The 17,024-nt window shown below is 43.0% G+C and overlaps 1 protein-coding gene across 1 annotated transcript in view; it reads right to left on the bottom strand.

The window, feature by feature from the left end:
• LOC129832482 (fibroblast growth factor 12-like) overlaps window positions 1-17,024 on the bottom strand; it is a 111,054-nt gene extending 94,030 nt beyond the window's left edge. Inside the window, exons 1-2 of the mRNA XM_055896589.1 lie at window positions 16,926-17,024; window positions 16,601-16,755 (exon numbers count right to left, since the gene is read on the bottom strand). Of these exons, the coding sequence (XP_055752564.1) occupies window positions 16,601-16,640 (40 nt within the window). The 5' untranslated portion in view covers window positions 16,641-16,755; window positions 16,926-17,024. The remainder of the gene's footprint in view (window positions 1-16,600; window positions 16,756-16,925) is intronic.

The following is a 17,024-nucleotide window of genomic DNA, read 5'->3' as shown; positions in this document are numbered from 1 at the left end:
GAACTTCTTTGAGGAAAAGATCATGACCATTAGAAAGCAAATTACGGACTCCTCTTTGAATCTGCGTATTCCTCCAGGGCTTAGCTGTCCTGGATCTGCACAGCTCTGCCAGGGCCTGGGATCGGGAGAGACACTTAAGCGTTTTAGTACTATATCTCTTGACACAATGATGAAAATGATCATGGCCTCTAAACCTTCAAGCTGCATACTGGATCCTATTCCTACTAAACTGCTGAAAGAGCTGCTTCCTGTGCTTGGCCCTCCTATGTTGAACATAATAAACAGCTCTCTATCCACCGGATGTGTACCAAACTCACTAAAAGTGGCAGTGATAAAGCCTCTCTTGAAAAAGCCAAACCTTGACCCGGAAAATATAAAAAACTATCGGCCTATATCGAATCTTCCATTCCTCTCAAAAAAATTTGAAAAAGCTGTTGCGCAGCAACTCACTGCCTTTCTGAAGACAAACAATGTATACGAAATGCTTTAGTCTGGTTTTAGACCCCATCATAGCACTGAGACTGCACTTGTGAAGGTGGTAAATGACCTTTTAATGGCGTCAGACCGAGGCTCTGCATCTGTCCTCGTGCTACTAGACCTTAGTGCTGCCTTTGACACCATCGATCACCACATTCTTTTGGAGAGACTGGAAACCCAAATTGGTCTACACGGACCAGTTCTGGCCTGGTTTAGATCTTACCTGTCGGAAAGATATCAGTTTGTCTCTGTGAATGGTTTGTCCTCTGACAAATCAACTGTGCATTTCGGTGTTCCTCAAGGTTCCGTTTTAGGACCACTATTGTTTTCACTATATATTTTACCTCTGGGGGATGTTATTCGAAAACATAATGTTAACTTTCACTGCTATGCGGATGACACACAGCTGTACATTTCAATGAAACATGGTGAAGCCCCAAAATTGCCCTCGCTAGAAGCCTGTGTTTCAGACATAAGGAAGTGGATGGCTGAAAACGTTCTACTTTTAAACTCGGACAAAACAGAGATGCTTGTTCTAGGTCCCAAGAAACAAAGAGATCTTCTGTTAAATCTGACAATTCATCTTGATGGTTGTAAAGTCGTCTCAAATAAAACTGTGAAGGACCTCGGCATTACTCTTGACCCTGATCTCTCTTTTGACGAACATATCAAGACTGTTTCAAGGACAGCTTTTTTCCATCTACGTAACATTGCAAAAATCAGAAATTCTCTGTCCAAAAATAATGCAGAAAAATTAATCCATGCATTTGTTACTTCTAGGTTAGACTACTGCAATGCTCTACTTTCCGGCTACCCGGATAAAGCACTAAATAAACTTCAGTTAGTGCTAAATACGGCTGCTAGAATCCTGACTAGAACCAAGAAATTTGATCATATTACTCCAGTGCTAGCTTCCCTACACTGGCTTCCTGTTAAGGCAAGGGCAGATTTCAAAGTTTTACTGTTAACCTATAAAGCGTTACATGGGCTTGCTCCTACCTATCTTTCCGAGTTGGTCCTGCCGTACATACCAATACGTACGCTACGGTCACAAGACGCAGGCCTCCTAATTGTCCCTAGAATTTCTAAGCAAACAGCGGGAGGCAGGGCTTTCTCCTATAGATCTCCATTTTTATGGAACAGTCTGCCTACCCATGTGAGAGACGCAGACTCGGTCTCAACCTTTAAGTCTTTACTGAAGACTTATCTCTTCAGTAGGTCATATGATTGAGTGTAGTCTGGCCCAGGAGTGTGAAGGTGAACGGAAAGGCTCTGGAGCAACGAACCGCCCTTGCTGTCTCTGCCTGGCCGGTTCCCCTCTCTCCACTGGGATTCTCTGCCTCTAACCCTATTACAGGGGCTGAGTCACTGGCTTGCTGGTGCTCTTTCATGCCGTCCCTAGGAGGGGTGCGTCACTTGAGTGGGTTGATTTACTGACGTGATCTTCCTGTCTGGGTTGGCGCCCCCTCTTGGTTTGTGCTGTGGTGGAGATCTTTGTTGGCTATACTCGGCCTTGTCTCAGGATTGTAAGTTGGTGGTTGAAGATATCCCTCTAGTGGTGCGGGGGCTGTGCTTTGGCAAAGTGGGTGGGGTTATATCCTTCCTATTTGGCCCTGTCCGGGGGTATCTTCGGACGGGGCCACAGTGTCTCCTGACCGCTCCTGTCTCAGCCTCCAGTATTTGAGCTGCAGTAGTTTATGTGTCGGGGGGCTAGGGTCAGTTGGTTATACCTGGAGTACTTCTCCTGTCTTATCCAGTGTCCTGTGTGAATTTAAGTATGCTCTCTCGAATTCTCTCGTTCTCTCTTGCTTTCTCTCTCTCTGAGAACCTGAGCCCTAGGACCATACGTCAGGACTACCGGGCATGATGACTCCTTGCTGTCCCCAGTCCGCCTGGCCTTGCTGCTATTCCAGTTTCAACTGTTCTGCCTGCGTTTACGGAACCCCTACCTGTCCCAGACCTGCTGTTTTCAACTCTTAATGATCAGCTATGAAAAGCCAACTGAGATTTATTCCTGATTATTATTTGACCATGCTTGTCACTTATGAACATTTTGAAAATCTTGGCTCTCTCTAATTTTCTCCTTCTCTCTTTCTTTCTCTCGGAGGACCTGAGTCCTAGGACCATACGTCGGGACTACCGGGCGTGGTGACTCCTTGCTGTCCCCAGTCCGCCTGGCCTTGCTGCTATTCCAGTTTCAACTGTTCTGCCTGCGGTTATGGAACCGCCACCTGTCCCAGACCTGTTGTTTTTCAACTCTTAATGATCGGCTATGAAAAGCCAACTGAAAATTATTCATGATTATTATTTGACCATGCTTGTCACTTATGAACATTTTTGAACATCTTGGCATAGTTCTGTTATAATCTCCACCCGGCACAGCCAGAAGAGGACTGGCCACCCCTCATAGCCTGGTTCCTCTCTAGGTTTCTTCCTAGGTTTTGGCCTTTCTAGGGAGTTTTTCCTAGCCACCGTGCTTCTACACCTGCATTACTAGCTGTTTGGGGTTTTAGGCTGGGTTTCTGTACAGCACTTCGAGATATTAGCTGATGTACGAAGGGCTATATAAAATAAACTTGATTGATTGATTGAACATCTCTGAATGGTACTCTGAAGTATCGATTCCAACCACGAAATACTGCAGGGAAGCAGAGAGACGCTTGGATGTAACGATATTCGTCATCTGAAGAAGAGGAATCATCGGACCAAAGCGCAGCGTGGTAAGTGTTCATGCTTGTTTTATTAAAACTGAACACTATAACAAAAATAACAAGAAAATAACCGAAACAGTCCTGTAAGGTGAAAACACTAAACAGAAATGAACTACCCACAAAAACCATGTGGGGAAAAAGCTACCTAAGTATGGTTCCCAATCAGGGACAACGATAGACAGCTGTCCCTGATTGAGAACCGTACCCGGCCAAAACAAAGAAATACAAAACATAGAAAAAAGAACATAGAATGTCCACCCAAATCACACCCTGACCAAACCAAAATAGAGACATAAAAAGCTCTCTACGGTCAGGGCGTGACATTGGATGAACTTTCCCACAGAAAGACAGACGATTCCAACAGAGATCACGATGACACATTGAGCGTAAATATATATTGATTGCAATTATTCTCGAATGAGTGAGCGTTCATGCGCAAAGGATTAGCATTTCAATTAATATAATTATCAACTGTGTAGTGACTCTTTTGTCTTTTGCGCCCTTCTCAGTCCACACCCACTTCCCTTTGTCCACCGAGCCGTCATATCGGCTTAGCCCACTAGTGAACCTCCCCTATCATTTCCTTGGAACCATATCTACTGTTTGTTTGTTTATGCATTTCTGTGATTATTTAATTAGTTAGTAAATAAATGATTAAGACAATTGGTGTATGGATGATTCATAGTAAAGGCTAGGTTTGTGCAGATAACAAACAAATTACTGTTTGGAATGAGACTAACGTGAGGTAAATAATAATTAATTAATTAGAAGACTAATTGATCAGATATTAAAATATCTGAAGAGTTATATTAGGAAAATTATAACTTTGCAATCTGAAGATTTCCCTTGGTGTCCCAACTTTCTAGTTAATTACATTTACATGATTAGTTTAATCACGTAATAATAATTACAGAGAAATGATTTGATAAAATAACAGTCTTCACTTTAAAACTTCTTATGGCTTGGGGGCAGTATTTCGACGTCTGGATGAGAAGCATGCCCAAAGTAAACTGCCTGTTACTCAGGCCCAGAAGCTAGGATATGCCTAGATTTGGATAGAAAACACTCTAAAGTTTCCAAAACTGTTAAAATAATGTCTGTGAGTATAACAGAACTGAAATGGCAGGCGAAAACCTGAGGAAAATCCATCCAGGAAGTGGGATTTTTTGATGTGGGTAGGTTTCAATTGAATGCCTATTGAGTATCTAATGGGTTAGGACCCAGATTGCAGCTCATATGGCTTCCACTAGATGTAAACAGTCTTTAGACATTGTGTCAGGCTTGTTTTCTGAAAAATTAAGAAGAATGAGACCTTTCTGTCAGTGGACTGTAGAATCATGCAGTGCTGGTTGCACGCGTGACCGAATGCGCGCCCTTCGTTGTTTTTCCTTTCTTTCTTTTTCTTTTTCTTTTTTAATTTTAACCCCTTTTCTCCCCAATTTTTCGTGGTATCCAATCGCTAGTAATTACTATCTTGCCTCATCGCTACAACTCCCGTACGGGCTCGGGAGAGACGAAGGTCGAAAGCCATGCGTCCTCCGAAGCACAACCCAACCAGCCGCACTGCTTCTTTAACACAGCGCGCCTCCAACCCGGAAGCCAGCCGCACCAATGTGTCGGAAGAAACACCGTGCACCTGGCCCCCTTGGTTAGCGCGCACTGCGCCCGGCCCGCCACAGGAGTCGCTGGAGCCCGATGAGACAAGGATATCCCTACCGGCCAAACCCTCCCTAACCCGGACGACGCTAGCCCAATTGTGCGTCGCCCCACGGACCTCCCGGTCACGGCCGGCTGCGACAGAGCCTGGGCGCGAACCCAGAGACTCCGGGAGGCCCTGTTTTTCCTTTCTATTGAATACGCTATTGTCCAGTTAAAATATTATCGATTACTTAGACAACTGACAACCTGAGGATTAATTATAAACATCGTTTCACATGTTTTGACGAACTTTACCGGTACTATTAGAATGTATTCGTCTGCATGTTTTGACCTCCTTTGAGCCAGTGGATTACTAAACAAAACGCGCCAACAAAACTGAGTTTTTGGGATATAAAGGGGGACTTTATCGAAGAAAAAACAACATTTATTGTGTAGCTGGGACTCTTGTGACTACAACCAGATGAAGATCTTCAAAGGTAAGTGATTCATTTTATTGCTATTTCTGACTTTCGTGACTCCTCTACTTGGTTGGAAAATGTTTGTATGCTTTTGTAAGCAGGGCGCTGTCCTCAGATAATCACATGGTATGCTTTCGCCGCAAAGCCTTTTTGAAATCTGACAAAGCGGCTGGTTTAACAAGAAGTTAATCTATAAGCCGATGTATAACACTTGTATTTTTGTGAATGTTTATTATGACTATTTCTGTATGTTGAATTTGGCGATCTGCAATTTCACCAGATGTTGTCGAGGTGGGTCGCAACACCTGCGCCAGAAAGGTTAATGATGCCAAAGACACGACAACAGGATCGGTACGTCCGAACACCACACCTGCGGGACAGGTACAGGACGGCAACAACAACTGCCCGAGTTACACCAGGAACGCACAATCCCTCGATCAGTGCTCAGACTGTCCGCAATAGGCTGAGAGAGGCTGGACTGAGGGCTACAAGCCTGTTGTAAGGCAGGTCCTCACCAGACATCACCGGCAACAACGTCATCTATGGACACAAACCCACCTTCGCTGGACCAGACAGGACTGGCACCAGGGGTGTCACCAGGGGTGATGGTCATATTCTCATTTATCGTCGAAGGAATGAGCGTTACACCGAGGCCTGTACTCTGGAGCGGGATCGATTTGGAGGTGGAAGGTCCGTCATGGTCTGGAGTGGTGTATCACAGCATCATCGGACTGTGCTTGTTGTCATTGCAGGCAATCTCAACGCTGTGCGTTACAGGGAAGACATCCTCCTCCCTCATGTGGTACCCTTCCTGCAAGCTCATCCTGAAATGACCCTCCAGCATGACAATACCACCAGCCATACTGCTCATTCTGTGCGTAATTTCCGACAAGACAGGAATGTCAGTGTTCTGCCATGGCCAGCGAAGACCCCGGATCTCAATCCCATTGAACACGTCTGGGACCTGTTGGATCGGAGAGTGAGGGCTAGGGCCATTCCCCCCAGAAATGTCCGGGAACTTGCAGGTGCTTTGGTGGAAGTGTGGGGTAACATCTCACAGCAAGAACTAGCTAATCTGGTGCAGTCCAAGAGGAGGATATGCACTGCAGTACTTAATGCAGCTGGTGGCCACACCAGATATGGACTGTTACTTTTGATTTTGACCCCCCCTTTGTTCAGGGACACATTATTCCATTTCTGTTAGTCACAGGTCTGTGGAACTTGTTCAGTTTATGTCTCAGTTGTTGAATCTTGTTGTGTTCATACAAATATTTACACATGTTAATTCAGTTTGCTGAAAATAAACACAGTTGACAGTGAGAGGACGTTTCTTTTTTGCTGAGTATATATCTCATTACTTGAGTAGAACTAACAAGGACTCAATTAGGGGGGTTGTGGAGGGGGTATAGAGAGAAGCAGGGGAGAGTGTTTTTTGTGCTTTACGAGAGTTAGAGAGAGTGTTTGTGTAATGGTCTATGGAAGAATTCAACATTCACCCTCTGTTCTGTGGCCCAGGACTGAAAGCATGACCCAGTCTGAGGTGTCACAGAAGCAAGCATGACAAGATGGGCCCATCATCCACTCCAATCTGCCTACCTCTTTGTGGGCCTATTGTGAAGATATGGATGACGCTAATACGCTAGTCATATTCTACCAATGTTTTCCTAAATGTGCATGCAGATTTTTTTATTGTGAAGAAAGTATGAATAACAGACCTGGGGCTCTATTTTAGCAAACCTAACCTGAAATCTAAGCACAGGTGGTAGCCCTATAGGCTCAGGGATGTGTCAGAAATATTTTAGCTATTTTCACAATCACAATTATTGGCGCACTTACTGGCATTGGTGCGAAACGGCCAGGTTTTGATGAATAAACAAGTTGTGGGTGTGTCGAGGCTTGGCCCCTCACTGGCCAATCAGAACATGCGCAGTGGCGAAATATGTGGTTGCTTAAGGTTATGTATTTACGGTCTTTTACAGTGGGGCAAAAAAGTATTTAGTCAGCCACCAATTGTGCAAGTTCTCCCACTTAAAAAGATGAGAGAGGCCTGTAATTTTCCTCGTAGGTACACTTCAACTATGACAGACAAAATGAGAAAACAAAATCCATGTAACGGTCGTCATAGTCGTTCTCCTCCTCAGACGAGGAGGAGCATGGATCGGACCAACACGCAGAGTGGGTAGTGCTCATGATAATTTATTAAATCGAAACTGAACACTAACATGAACCAAAATAACAAAATGAAACAACCGACAACAGTCCCGTGTGGCACGAATACAAACACGGAAACAAACACCCACAAAACACACAAGAAACCCAGGCTGCCTAAGTATGATTCTCAATCAGGGACAACGATTGACAGCTGCCTCTGATTGAGAATCATACCCGGCCGAACACAAACATCCCAACATAGAAAATCACACATAGACAAACCCACCCAACTCACGCCCTGACCAACTAAATAAATACAAGACAAAGGAAAACAGGTCAGGAACGTGACAATCCAGAAAATCACATTGTAGGATTTTTTATTCATTTATTTACAAATTATGGTGGAAAATAAGTATTTGGTCACCTACAAACAAGCAAGATTTCTGGCTCTCACAGACCTGTAACTTCTTCTTTATGAGGCTCCTCTGTCCTCCACTCGTTACCTGTGTTAATGGCACCTGTTTGAAATTGTTATCAGTATAAAAGACACCTGTCCACAACCTCAAACAGTCACACTCCAAACTCCACTATGGCCAAGACCAAAGAGCTGTCAAAGGACACCAGAAACAAAATTGTAGACCTGCACCAGGCTGGGAAGACTGAATCTGCAATAGGTAAGCAGCTTGGTTTGAAGAAATCAACTGTGGGAGCAATTATTAGGAAATGGAAGACATACAAGACTATTGATAATCTCCCTCTCGATCTGGGGCTCCACGCAAGATCTCACCCCGTGGGGTCAAAATGATCACAAGAACGGTGAGCAAAAATCCCAGAACCACACGGGGGGACCTAGTGAATGACCTGCAGAGAGCTGGGACCAAAGTAACAAAGCCTACCATCAGTAACACACTACGCCGCCAGGGACTCAAATCCTGCAGTGCCAGACGTGTCCCCCTGCTTAAGCCAGTACATGTCCAGGCCCGTCTGAAGTTAGCTAGAGAGCATTTGGATGATCCAGAAGAAGATTGGGAGAATGTCATATGGTCAGATGAAACCAAAATAGAACTTTTTGGTAAAAACTCAACTCGTCGTGTTTGGAGGACAAAGAATGCTGAGTTGCATCCAAAGAACACCATACCTACTGTGAAGCATGGGGGTGGAAACATCATGCTTTGGGGCTGTTTTTCTGCAAAGGGACCAGGACGACTGATCCGTGTAAAGGAAAGAATGAATGGGGCCATGTATCGTGAGATTTTGAGTGAAAACCTCCTTCCATCAGCAAGGGTATTGAAGATGAAACGTGGCTGGGGCTTTCAGCATGACAATGATCCCAAACACACCGACCAGGCAACGAAGGAGTGGCTTCGTAAGAAGCATTTCGAGGTCCTGGAGTGGCCTAGCCAGTCTCCAGATCTCAACCCCATAGAACATCTTTGGAGAGAGTTGAAAGTCCGTGTTGCCCAGCAACAGCCCCAAAACATCACTGCTCTAGAGGAGATCTGCATGGAGTAATGGGCCAAAATACCAGCAACAGTGTGTGAAAACCTTGTGAAGACTTACAGAAAACGTTTGACCTCTGTCATTGCCAACAAAGGGTATATAACAAAGTATTGAGATAAACTTTTGTTATTGACCAAATACTTATTTTCCACCATAATTTGCAAATAAATTAATTTAAAATCCTACAAGGTGATTTTCTGGATTTTTTTTTTCATTTTGTCTGTCATAGTTGAAGTGTACCTATGATGAAAATTACAGGCCTCTCTCATCTTTTTAAGTGGGAGAACTTGCACAATTGGTGGCTGACTAAATACTTTTTTGCCCCACTGTATGTATCTCCTTTGGAATCAACTCCAATGTTAGTCCGTTATACAGTGACTTCGGAAGGTATTCAGACCCCTTGATTCATTCAACATTTTGTAACATGATAGACCTTATTCTAAAATGTATTAAATAAAAAAATCCTCAGCAATCTACACACAATACCCCATAATGACAAAGCAAAAACAGGTTTAGAAATGTTTGCTAATTTATTACAAAACCCCCCCAAAATACCTTATTTACCTAAGAATTCAGAACCTTTGCTATGAGACTCGATATTGAGCTCAGGTGCATCCTGTTTCCATTGATAATCCTTGAGATGTTTCTACAACTTGATTGGAGTCCACCTGTGGTAAATTCAATTGATATGACATTATTTGGAAAGGCACACACCTGTCTATATAATGACTCACAATTGACAGTGCATGTCAAAGGAAAAAACAAGCCATGAGGTTCGAAGGAATTGTCCATAGAGCTCCTGTGAGAAAGACCCGAACACATGACTGAGAGCCATGTGAGTGAGAGGTGCTTCGAAGTGCCCAGCCAGGAGAAGGGAATTATAATTATTATATTCAGCCCAAGGGTACAACTGCCACTGGCCGCAAAAGGCATGGATTTTTTGAGGGGGCATTATGGCCACACAAAGGGAATGCCGCCAGGAAATTTGAGTCATTATCAAGTGCTTGTCAAATTGTGAATGAGACTGTGTGTACAGCCTGCGCAAAAAAAAAACAAATCAGAGCTTTTCAAATCATCATTAGAGTGACATCATGCAGCCTTAGAATGTATTAAAAATCAAAACATATAGCCCAACACTTGTATCACAACTAAAGTTCCATAAATAACTCTAAATTAAGCATATAGGAGTACCTGTTTCTTTGTCAACCGCTCAACACAGAATAGCTTAATGTGCACACTCCTTCAAATCATTTGGAGAAAATATCCTTTCTATTTTATTCAGCCATGTTCAATTGTATTCTTCATACTGTACAATAATATGAAATAATGCCACGGAATTCGAAGCAAATTTTGTCTGCTAATTGAACTAATGGAACACAGCCATACGGCCTGGGCCAAACTCAGAGTTCTATTCTGCTCTTCTGAAACAGACTACATTTTCTTCTTATCATGTTTCTTTAGACATGTATAAAACAAATAATGGTTTTTTGTAGATGTTCCAAAGGTCTGCATCAGTGGCTTGTAGGTTATGCGTGGAAGCCAGGAGATGCTAAATGTGTTTCTGTTAATTAACGGTCAATTACCGTGAGACCAGCAGTTATTTGTTTGACAATCACGGTTGACAAAATGTTATGACCGCTACAGACATAACCAACTGCGTTACCTCGAAAACCAGCTTTTGGTTGGTCTTAAATATCCCTTTCAGTGCTGCCTGAAATTAGCACTCTGGATCATAATAAGGACACACCTCAAATATTATCCACCCCGCCCATCTGTGCACAAGTGAGCTGATAAAAGACGGGTATATTTCAGAACATGGCGTTACGGCTGGAAAACGCCATTGCGCCAGTTTTTACAATACGAAATTGCACACTTAACGTGCTTTTGACACTCCTTAACGCCAGCCAAAAATAGAGCCCCTGGTTTCCAACGGTATCTTTAAAATACTTAAGCTTTGCATGATTGAGCTTTTACTCATACTACGTAAACCCAGGCCTGATGAATAATAAAGGTTCCCTCCCAAGACAGGGTGGTAGAGGTGGTGAGGGAAAGGGGAAAAAACATAGCATCAGTTTAGCATTCAGCCGACAAAGCAGCCACAACACTACTCTGCTTTGGGGCCCTGGGGACTTCCCACCTTTGGCAACCAAGGTTGCTTGGATTTTCTCTCCACTACATCTGGGCAATGTAACAGACAGACATTGATTGTGTAACCCAGCACCTTGTTTGACTGTGTGTGTCTGGGTTTTCCTGGCCTCTTAGCTAGCCGGCCAGCTGGTGGAGAGAGAGAGGGCGAGAGGGAACCCCTTTTGGCCCATCATCAGGGCCTCAAGTTACACTCCCAGCAGCAGAGGAGAACCTAAACACCCTCTCACAGACAGGGCTTGCCCCTATGTAAAACTGTAGGTGAGGGAGGGAGAGGTACTGTTGTGTGGTGGGACTGGGTACTGTGACAACAAAACTAACCATTTCTGTTGTCTGTGTAATGGATCAATAAAGATTTTATTTTTGTATGGAATTGTATTGATACTGCCTCAATGAAAATGATGTATGTGTCTGGAAGTTCTGAATTCTGAATTTATGTTTGTGATGCTGAGCTGAAACAAATTAATTGAGTGAGTAGACTTTATAGGCCGTTTTCCCAGACACATATTAAGCCTAATCCTGGACCAAGAAGCACTTTCAATAGATTCTCCGTTGAGCTTTGGCTTAGTTTCTTAACACACCTAGGAACTGACTGACTAGACATACCAACCTAGTCTCAGAGCATTTCGTATTAATCTGTACGTTAATCCAAGAGGCTCCATTTAGTATGATATGTTACGTTTCGTATGGTATCTATTAATTTGGGAATGTCCATCACCCATTTCGTATGATATGTTATGAATTACAATATGCATAATATGTTTCAAAATTGCAAAACATACAATATGTTACATGGCTAAGTGGCTAACAGTTAACTAACTGTCTAACGTTATCTATGCTAGGGGTTAGGGGTTAAGGTCAAGTTTAGGAGTTAGGTCAAAGGGTTAAGGTTTGGGTTAGGGGAAGGGTTAAGCAAATAGTCCAGGTAGCCAATGTGCGGGGGCACCGGGTTAGTCGGGCTAATTGAGATAATATGTACATGAATGTATAGTTAAAGTGACTATGCGCAGATGATAAACAGAGGGGTAAAAGCTGTTGAGAAGCCTTTTGGTCCTAGACTTGGCTCTCCGGTACCGCTTGCCATGCGGTAGTAGAGAGAACAGTCTTTGACTAGGGTGGCTGGGGTCTTTGACAATTTTTATGGCCTTCCTCTGACACCACCTGGTGTAGAGGTCCTGGATGGAAGGCAGCTTAGCCCCAGTGATGTACTGGGCCGTACGCACTACCCTCTGTAGTGCCTTGTGGTCGGAGGCCGAGCAGTTGGCGTACCAGGCGGTGATGCAACCAGTCAGGATGTTTTTGATGTTGCAGCTGTAGAACCTTTTGAGGATCTCAGGACCCATGCCAAATCTTTTCAGTCTCCTGAGGGGGAATAGGTTTGGATGTGCTCTCTTCACAACTGTCTTGGTGTGTTTGGACCATTCTAGTTTGTTGTTGATGTGGACACCAAGGAACTTGAAGCTCTCAACCTGCTCCACTACAACCCTGTCGATGAGAATGGGGGCGTGCTCGGTCCTCCTTTTCCTGTAGTCCACAAATCATCTCCTTTGTCTTGATTACGTTGAGGGATAGGTTGTTATTCTGGCACCAACCGTCCAGGTTTTAATCTTTACTAACGACATGCCACTAGCTTTGAGTAAAGCCAGTGTGTCTATCTGTGCGGATGACAAACACTATAGACGTCAACCAGTACAGCAACTGAAATGACTGCAACACTTAACAAAGAGCTGCAGTTAGTTTCGGAATGGGTAGCAAGGAATAAGTTAGTCCTAAATATTTCCAAAACTAATAGCATATTTGGGACAAATCATTCACTAAACCCTGAACCTCGACTAATTATTGTAATGATTAATGTGGAAATTGCTACAATGGGGAGAAGTAGGTTCATAATAAAGCGTTGCTCTGCCTTCTTAATTAACAACACTATCAACAAGGCAAGTCCTACAGGCCCTAGTTTTGTCACATCTAGACTACTGTTCAGTAATGTGGTCTGGTGCCACAAAGAGGGACTTAGGAAAATTGTAGTTGGCTCACGGCTGGCCCTTAAAAGTACACAGAGAGCTAACCTTAATGACATGCATGTCAATCTCTCATGGCTCAAAGTGGAAGAGAGATTGACTTCCTCCCTACTTGTTTTGTAAGAGGTGTTGACAAGCTGAATGTACCGGGCTGTCTGGTTAAAATACTTACACACAAACACACACACACACACACTCACACACCTGAAATTTCCCTTGCCTTGTCTATATTCAAGTTATTATTGCAAAGCTGTGTATGGAAGCATTTAGCATTTAGCATATAATGCAATCAAGTACTGACAAAGTCATAGCCAAGATTTTCCAATTGAATCACAATATGAATTGCAATTAAAAAAGAGAATGGAGCAGTTGCTTGCCTGAAATGGCAGGTAGCCTAGTGTTTAAGACTGTTGGGCAAGTAACCAAAAGGTCGCTGGTTCAAATCCCTGTGCTGACTAGGTGAAAAATATGTCGATATGCCCTTGAGCAGGGCACTTAACTCGAATTGCTCCTGTAAGTTACTCTGGATAAGAGCGTCTGCTAAATTATTAAAACATTTCTGAAATGAAATGTTAGAAAGGGCTTAGTTCACCACTTGTCCATGTATGCTTCCAAAATAGCACTCTATTAGTTATAAACTGCACTACCAATGGGTCTAACGTTAGGCTCCGTGTTTTTAGTTTGCTAATTAGCTATATAAATAGATAAGCTAGCCCAACATTTCCCAAACTCAGTTACATTCGTCTGTTTTTGTCCAAAATATTGAGTCATTGAACCTGAAACAGTGCATCCCGAATGGGTGGAGGCAGCAAACAATGTACCAGGTCAGCTGTGATTTACAACCTGATAGCTATATTTTTTGGACTACCAAGAAATGTATTGGTGAATTATATGAATCATGCATTGAACTGCATCCATCTATTCTATTCTGCCAACAATGCCTTACTGTACGTCATGGAATTTTGATTCAAATAGAACGCATTTTTAAAGCATTATGAAGTTGGTTTAGTAGCATAAACTGGAAATTTTCTATTTTTGACTGATATTGTGATTGTCTGTTTGTTTCATATCTGCATAGTAGTTAAAAGGCAGTCAGTTCCACTTTAACGATATACTTTTACTGCAGTGGGCTAAATCAGGATCACACAGTGTTTGGTAGTCGTAGGCCGTCATTGTAAATAAGAATTTCTTCTTAACTGACTTGCCTAGTTAAATAAAGGTTAAATAAAAAAATTATAATAATAATAATTTAGGTGATAAAGTGTCAAACCCAGAAGCACACACACACACATACACATATTCACACACACACAACTGCTGCTACCAGACTCATAATATTTTTGCTAAATACTGAGCTCCCGAGTGGCGCAGCGCTCTAAGGCACTGCATCTCAGTACTAGAGGCATCACTTCAGGCACCCTGGTTTGATTCCAGGCTGTATCACAACTGGCCGTGATTGAGAGTCCCATATGGCGGTGCACAATTGTCCCAGTGTCGTCCGGGATTGGCCGGTATAGGCCGTCATTGTAAATAAGAATTTGTTCTTAACTGACTTGCCTAGTTAAGTAAAGATTAAAAAAGATCCTACTTATGCTAAAATGTCTATTCTATTCTACTCCGTTTTCTTATCTTTTATCGTATTGTTATATTTTATTATTTATTATTTTTGTTGCATTGTCGAGAAGGAACCTACAAGTAAGAATTTTGTTGTGCAGTGTGTACCATGTGTATCCTGTACATAAAACTTGTAAAATTGTATTCATAACTATGAAACAATATGGTAGCAATGGATAATAATCTACCTGGTACTGACTGCTATATATATTGATGCTTGTGGAATTTAATTTCAAAGAAACCAAAGCGTAATTATCAAATTCAATTCAATTTTATTCGTGACATGCGCCAAATACAATACATTTTTTATTGAACCTTTATTTAACTAAGCAAGTCAGTCAATAACAAATTCTTATTTAAAATGATGGCCTACACCGGCCAAACCCTAACTCGGACGATGCTGGGCCAATTGTGTGCCACCCTACGGAATGTTCCTGTAGAAAAGTTACTGTCTTAGCCATAAATTGCTCCACCATCTGTAATTTTTTTTTATTTTGGATATAAGATTAGGGCAGCTCGGTAAGGGAATTCCCATCCTATAACCAGTGCAAGCTGTACGTCATGCTGATTTTAATACATGGAGAGGACACCATATCTATAGGTGTCCCATTAGGATTTTCAGGTAATCTTTTATGTGTATGGGGCATCGGTCATATAAGTTGGCAGGTGTAGACATTCTTTGACTGAACCTAATTTTAATCTGATTATAAAAGACAGGTAAACTCAAAACACCCGTTTTACCAACCAATCAACCGATTTTCATCTACCTATTAAATACATGTGTTTCACGGGCCTTGCCACGTGTTACCTGTCAATAGCCAATTCATGATGTTGTCTATTTGTGTGTGTGTGTGTGTGTGTGTGTGTGTGTGTGTGTGTGTGTGTGTGTGTGTGTGTGTGTGTGTGTGTGTGTGTGTGTGTGTGTGTGTGTGTGTGCGTGTGTGTGTGTGTGTGTGTGTGTGTGTGTGTGTGACCAATGCCCCATACACATGGAAGGTTACCTGAAAATTCTAATGGGACACCTATAGATATTATATTATATATATATTGATACTATTATATATTAATAGATATTATATATATATTGGTGTCAAAGTAGGCTAGAACACAGGCTGCTACATGTGTAAAGATAATGAGTGTGGGCCTTCAGCCTTGCCCATAGCCAGAGAATTGAGAGAACCCACCCTTCCCCTCCTCCAGAAACCCTACGCAGCTGTACATTTGGCAGGTTGAAGTTTATTGTCATGAATCTTGCCCTGCAGGCAGAACTAAGTGATTTCCGCTAGATGGGAAAATCTAAATTGGCTATTTTAAATACACGAAAATAAAAATAGCTTGTTGGTCTTAATTGAATACTAGGGTTAGGCATTAAAGTTGGCATTGTGGTTAAGGTTAGCGTTCGGTTTAAAATCCGATGTTATGACTTTGTGTCTGTGCCAGCTGCCTCCAGAACAAGATTCATTACAAAAAACGCAAACCTGCGTAAATTTGCTGCATCAGGGTTCTGTCAGCCATTCACTGAAAACAAAAGCAACGACGTAGCCTACAAGGGCAAGTCGTAGTAGGCTACGGATGCTCTACGGCCGAGGCAGCAGGAGACAGACACAGATGTTCGTAGCCAAATAAACCACACCTTATAAATCCGCCACTGCAATTTTCATGTAGGCTAAGCGGCAAGGCGCCTGTCAAGTGTAGACGAGCACCAAGTACCGCAGTCTACACATACAGAGGCGTGGGCCACGCACCCCCGCCGACACGCCACCAGACCCACTGATTCAATACACAGAACACACACACACACACACACACACTGCGATTATTTCACACCCACACAGTCTGTTATTAAATAAGTAAAGAAGTTGCTTACCGGGTGCTTTGTCTGCTTTATCTACTTTAATGATCTCCATCTCCCGTTGTGATTAGGTTGATCAGGGAGGGAAGTTAGAGACGCTTCGTTTCTGGGAGATGTCCGAGCTGTTCTGGTCGGGATGTGGTTCTTCTTCCCCCCTGGTTTGTCTGCCTCTGTAATCAACAAGCGTGACCGGTGAGAACAGCTGTTTTACCAATGGCCGGACTGTCCGTGAGTCACCTGATATTGTGTAGGGGAAAATGGCTAACTCGGAGATTTTGGGGTGATTTCCGACCAAGCAAATTGTACGCTGTGTCTGTCCACGCGTGTGCATTAAGCCTACCAGTGTCCGCGCGCTGCTTATCGGGAGCTGTCCTCTCGCCTTGGTGCTGAAGTCTATGCTGCAGCTCGGGCTCCTATGAAATACAGAAGTGACGTCACG

This window comes from Salvelinus fontinalis, chromosome 33 (assembly GCF_029448725.1).
Source record: "Salvelinus fontinalis isolate EN_2023a chromosome 33, ASM2944872v1, whole genome shotgun sequence".
Taxonomy (NCBI): domain Eukaryota; kingdom Metazoa; phylum Chordata; class Actinopteri; order Salmoniformes; family Salmonidae; genus Salvelinus; species Salvelinus fontinalis.
Note: the sequence above shows the minus strand (reverse complement) of the source record. Positions and strands in the feature narration are given on the sequence as shown.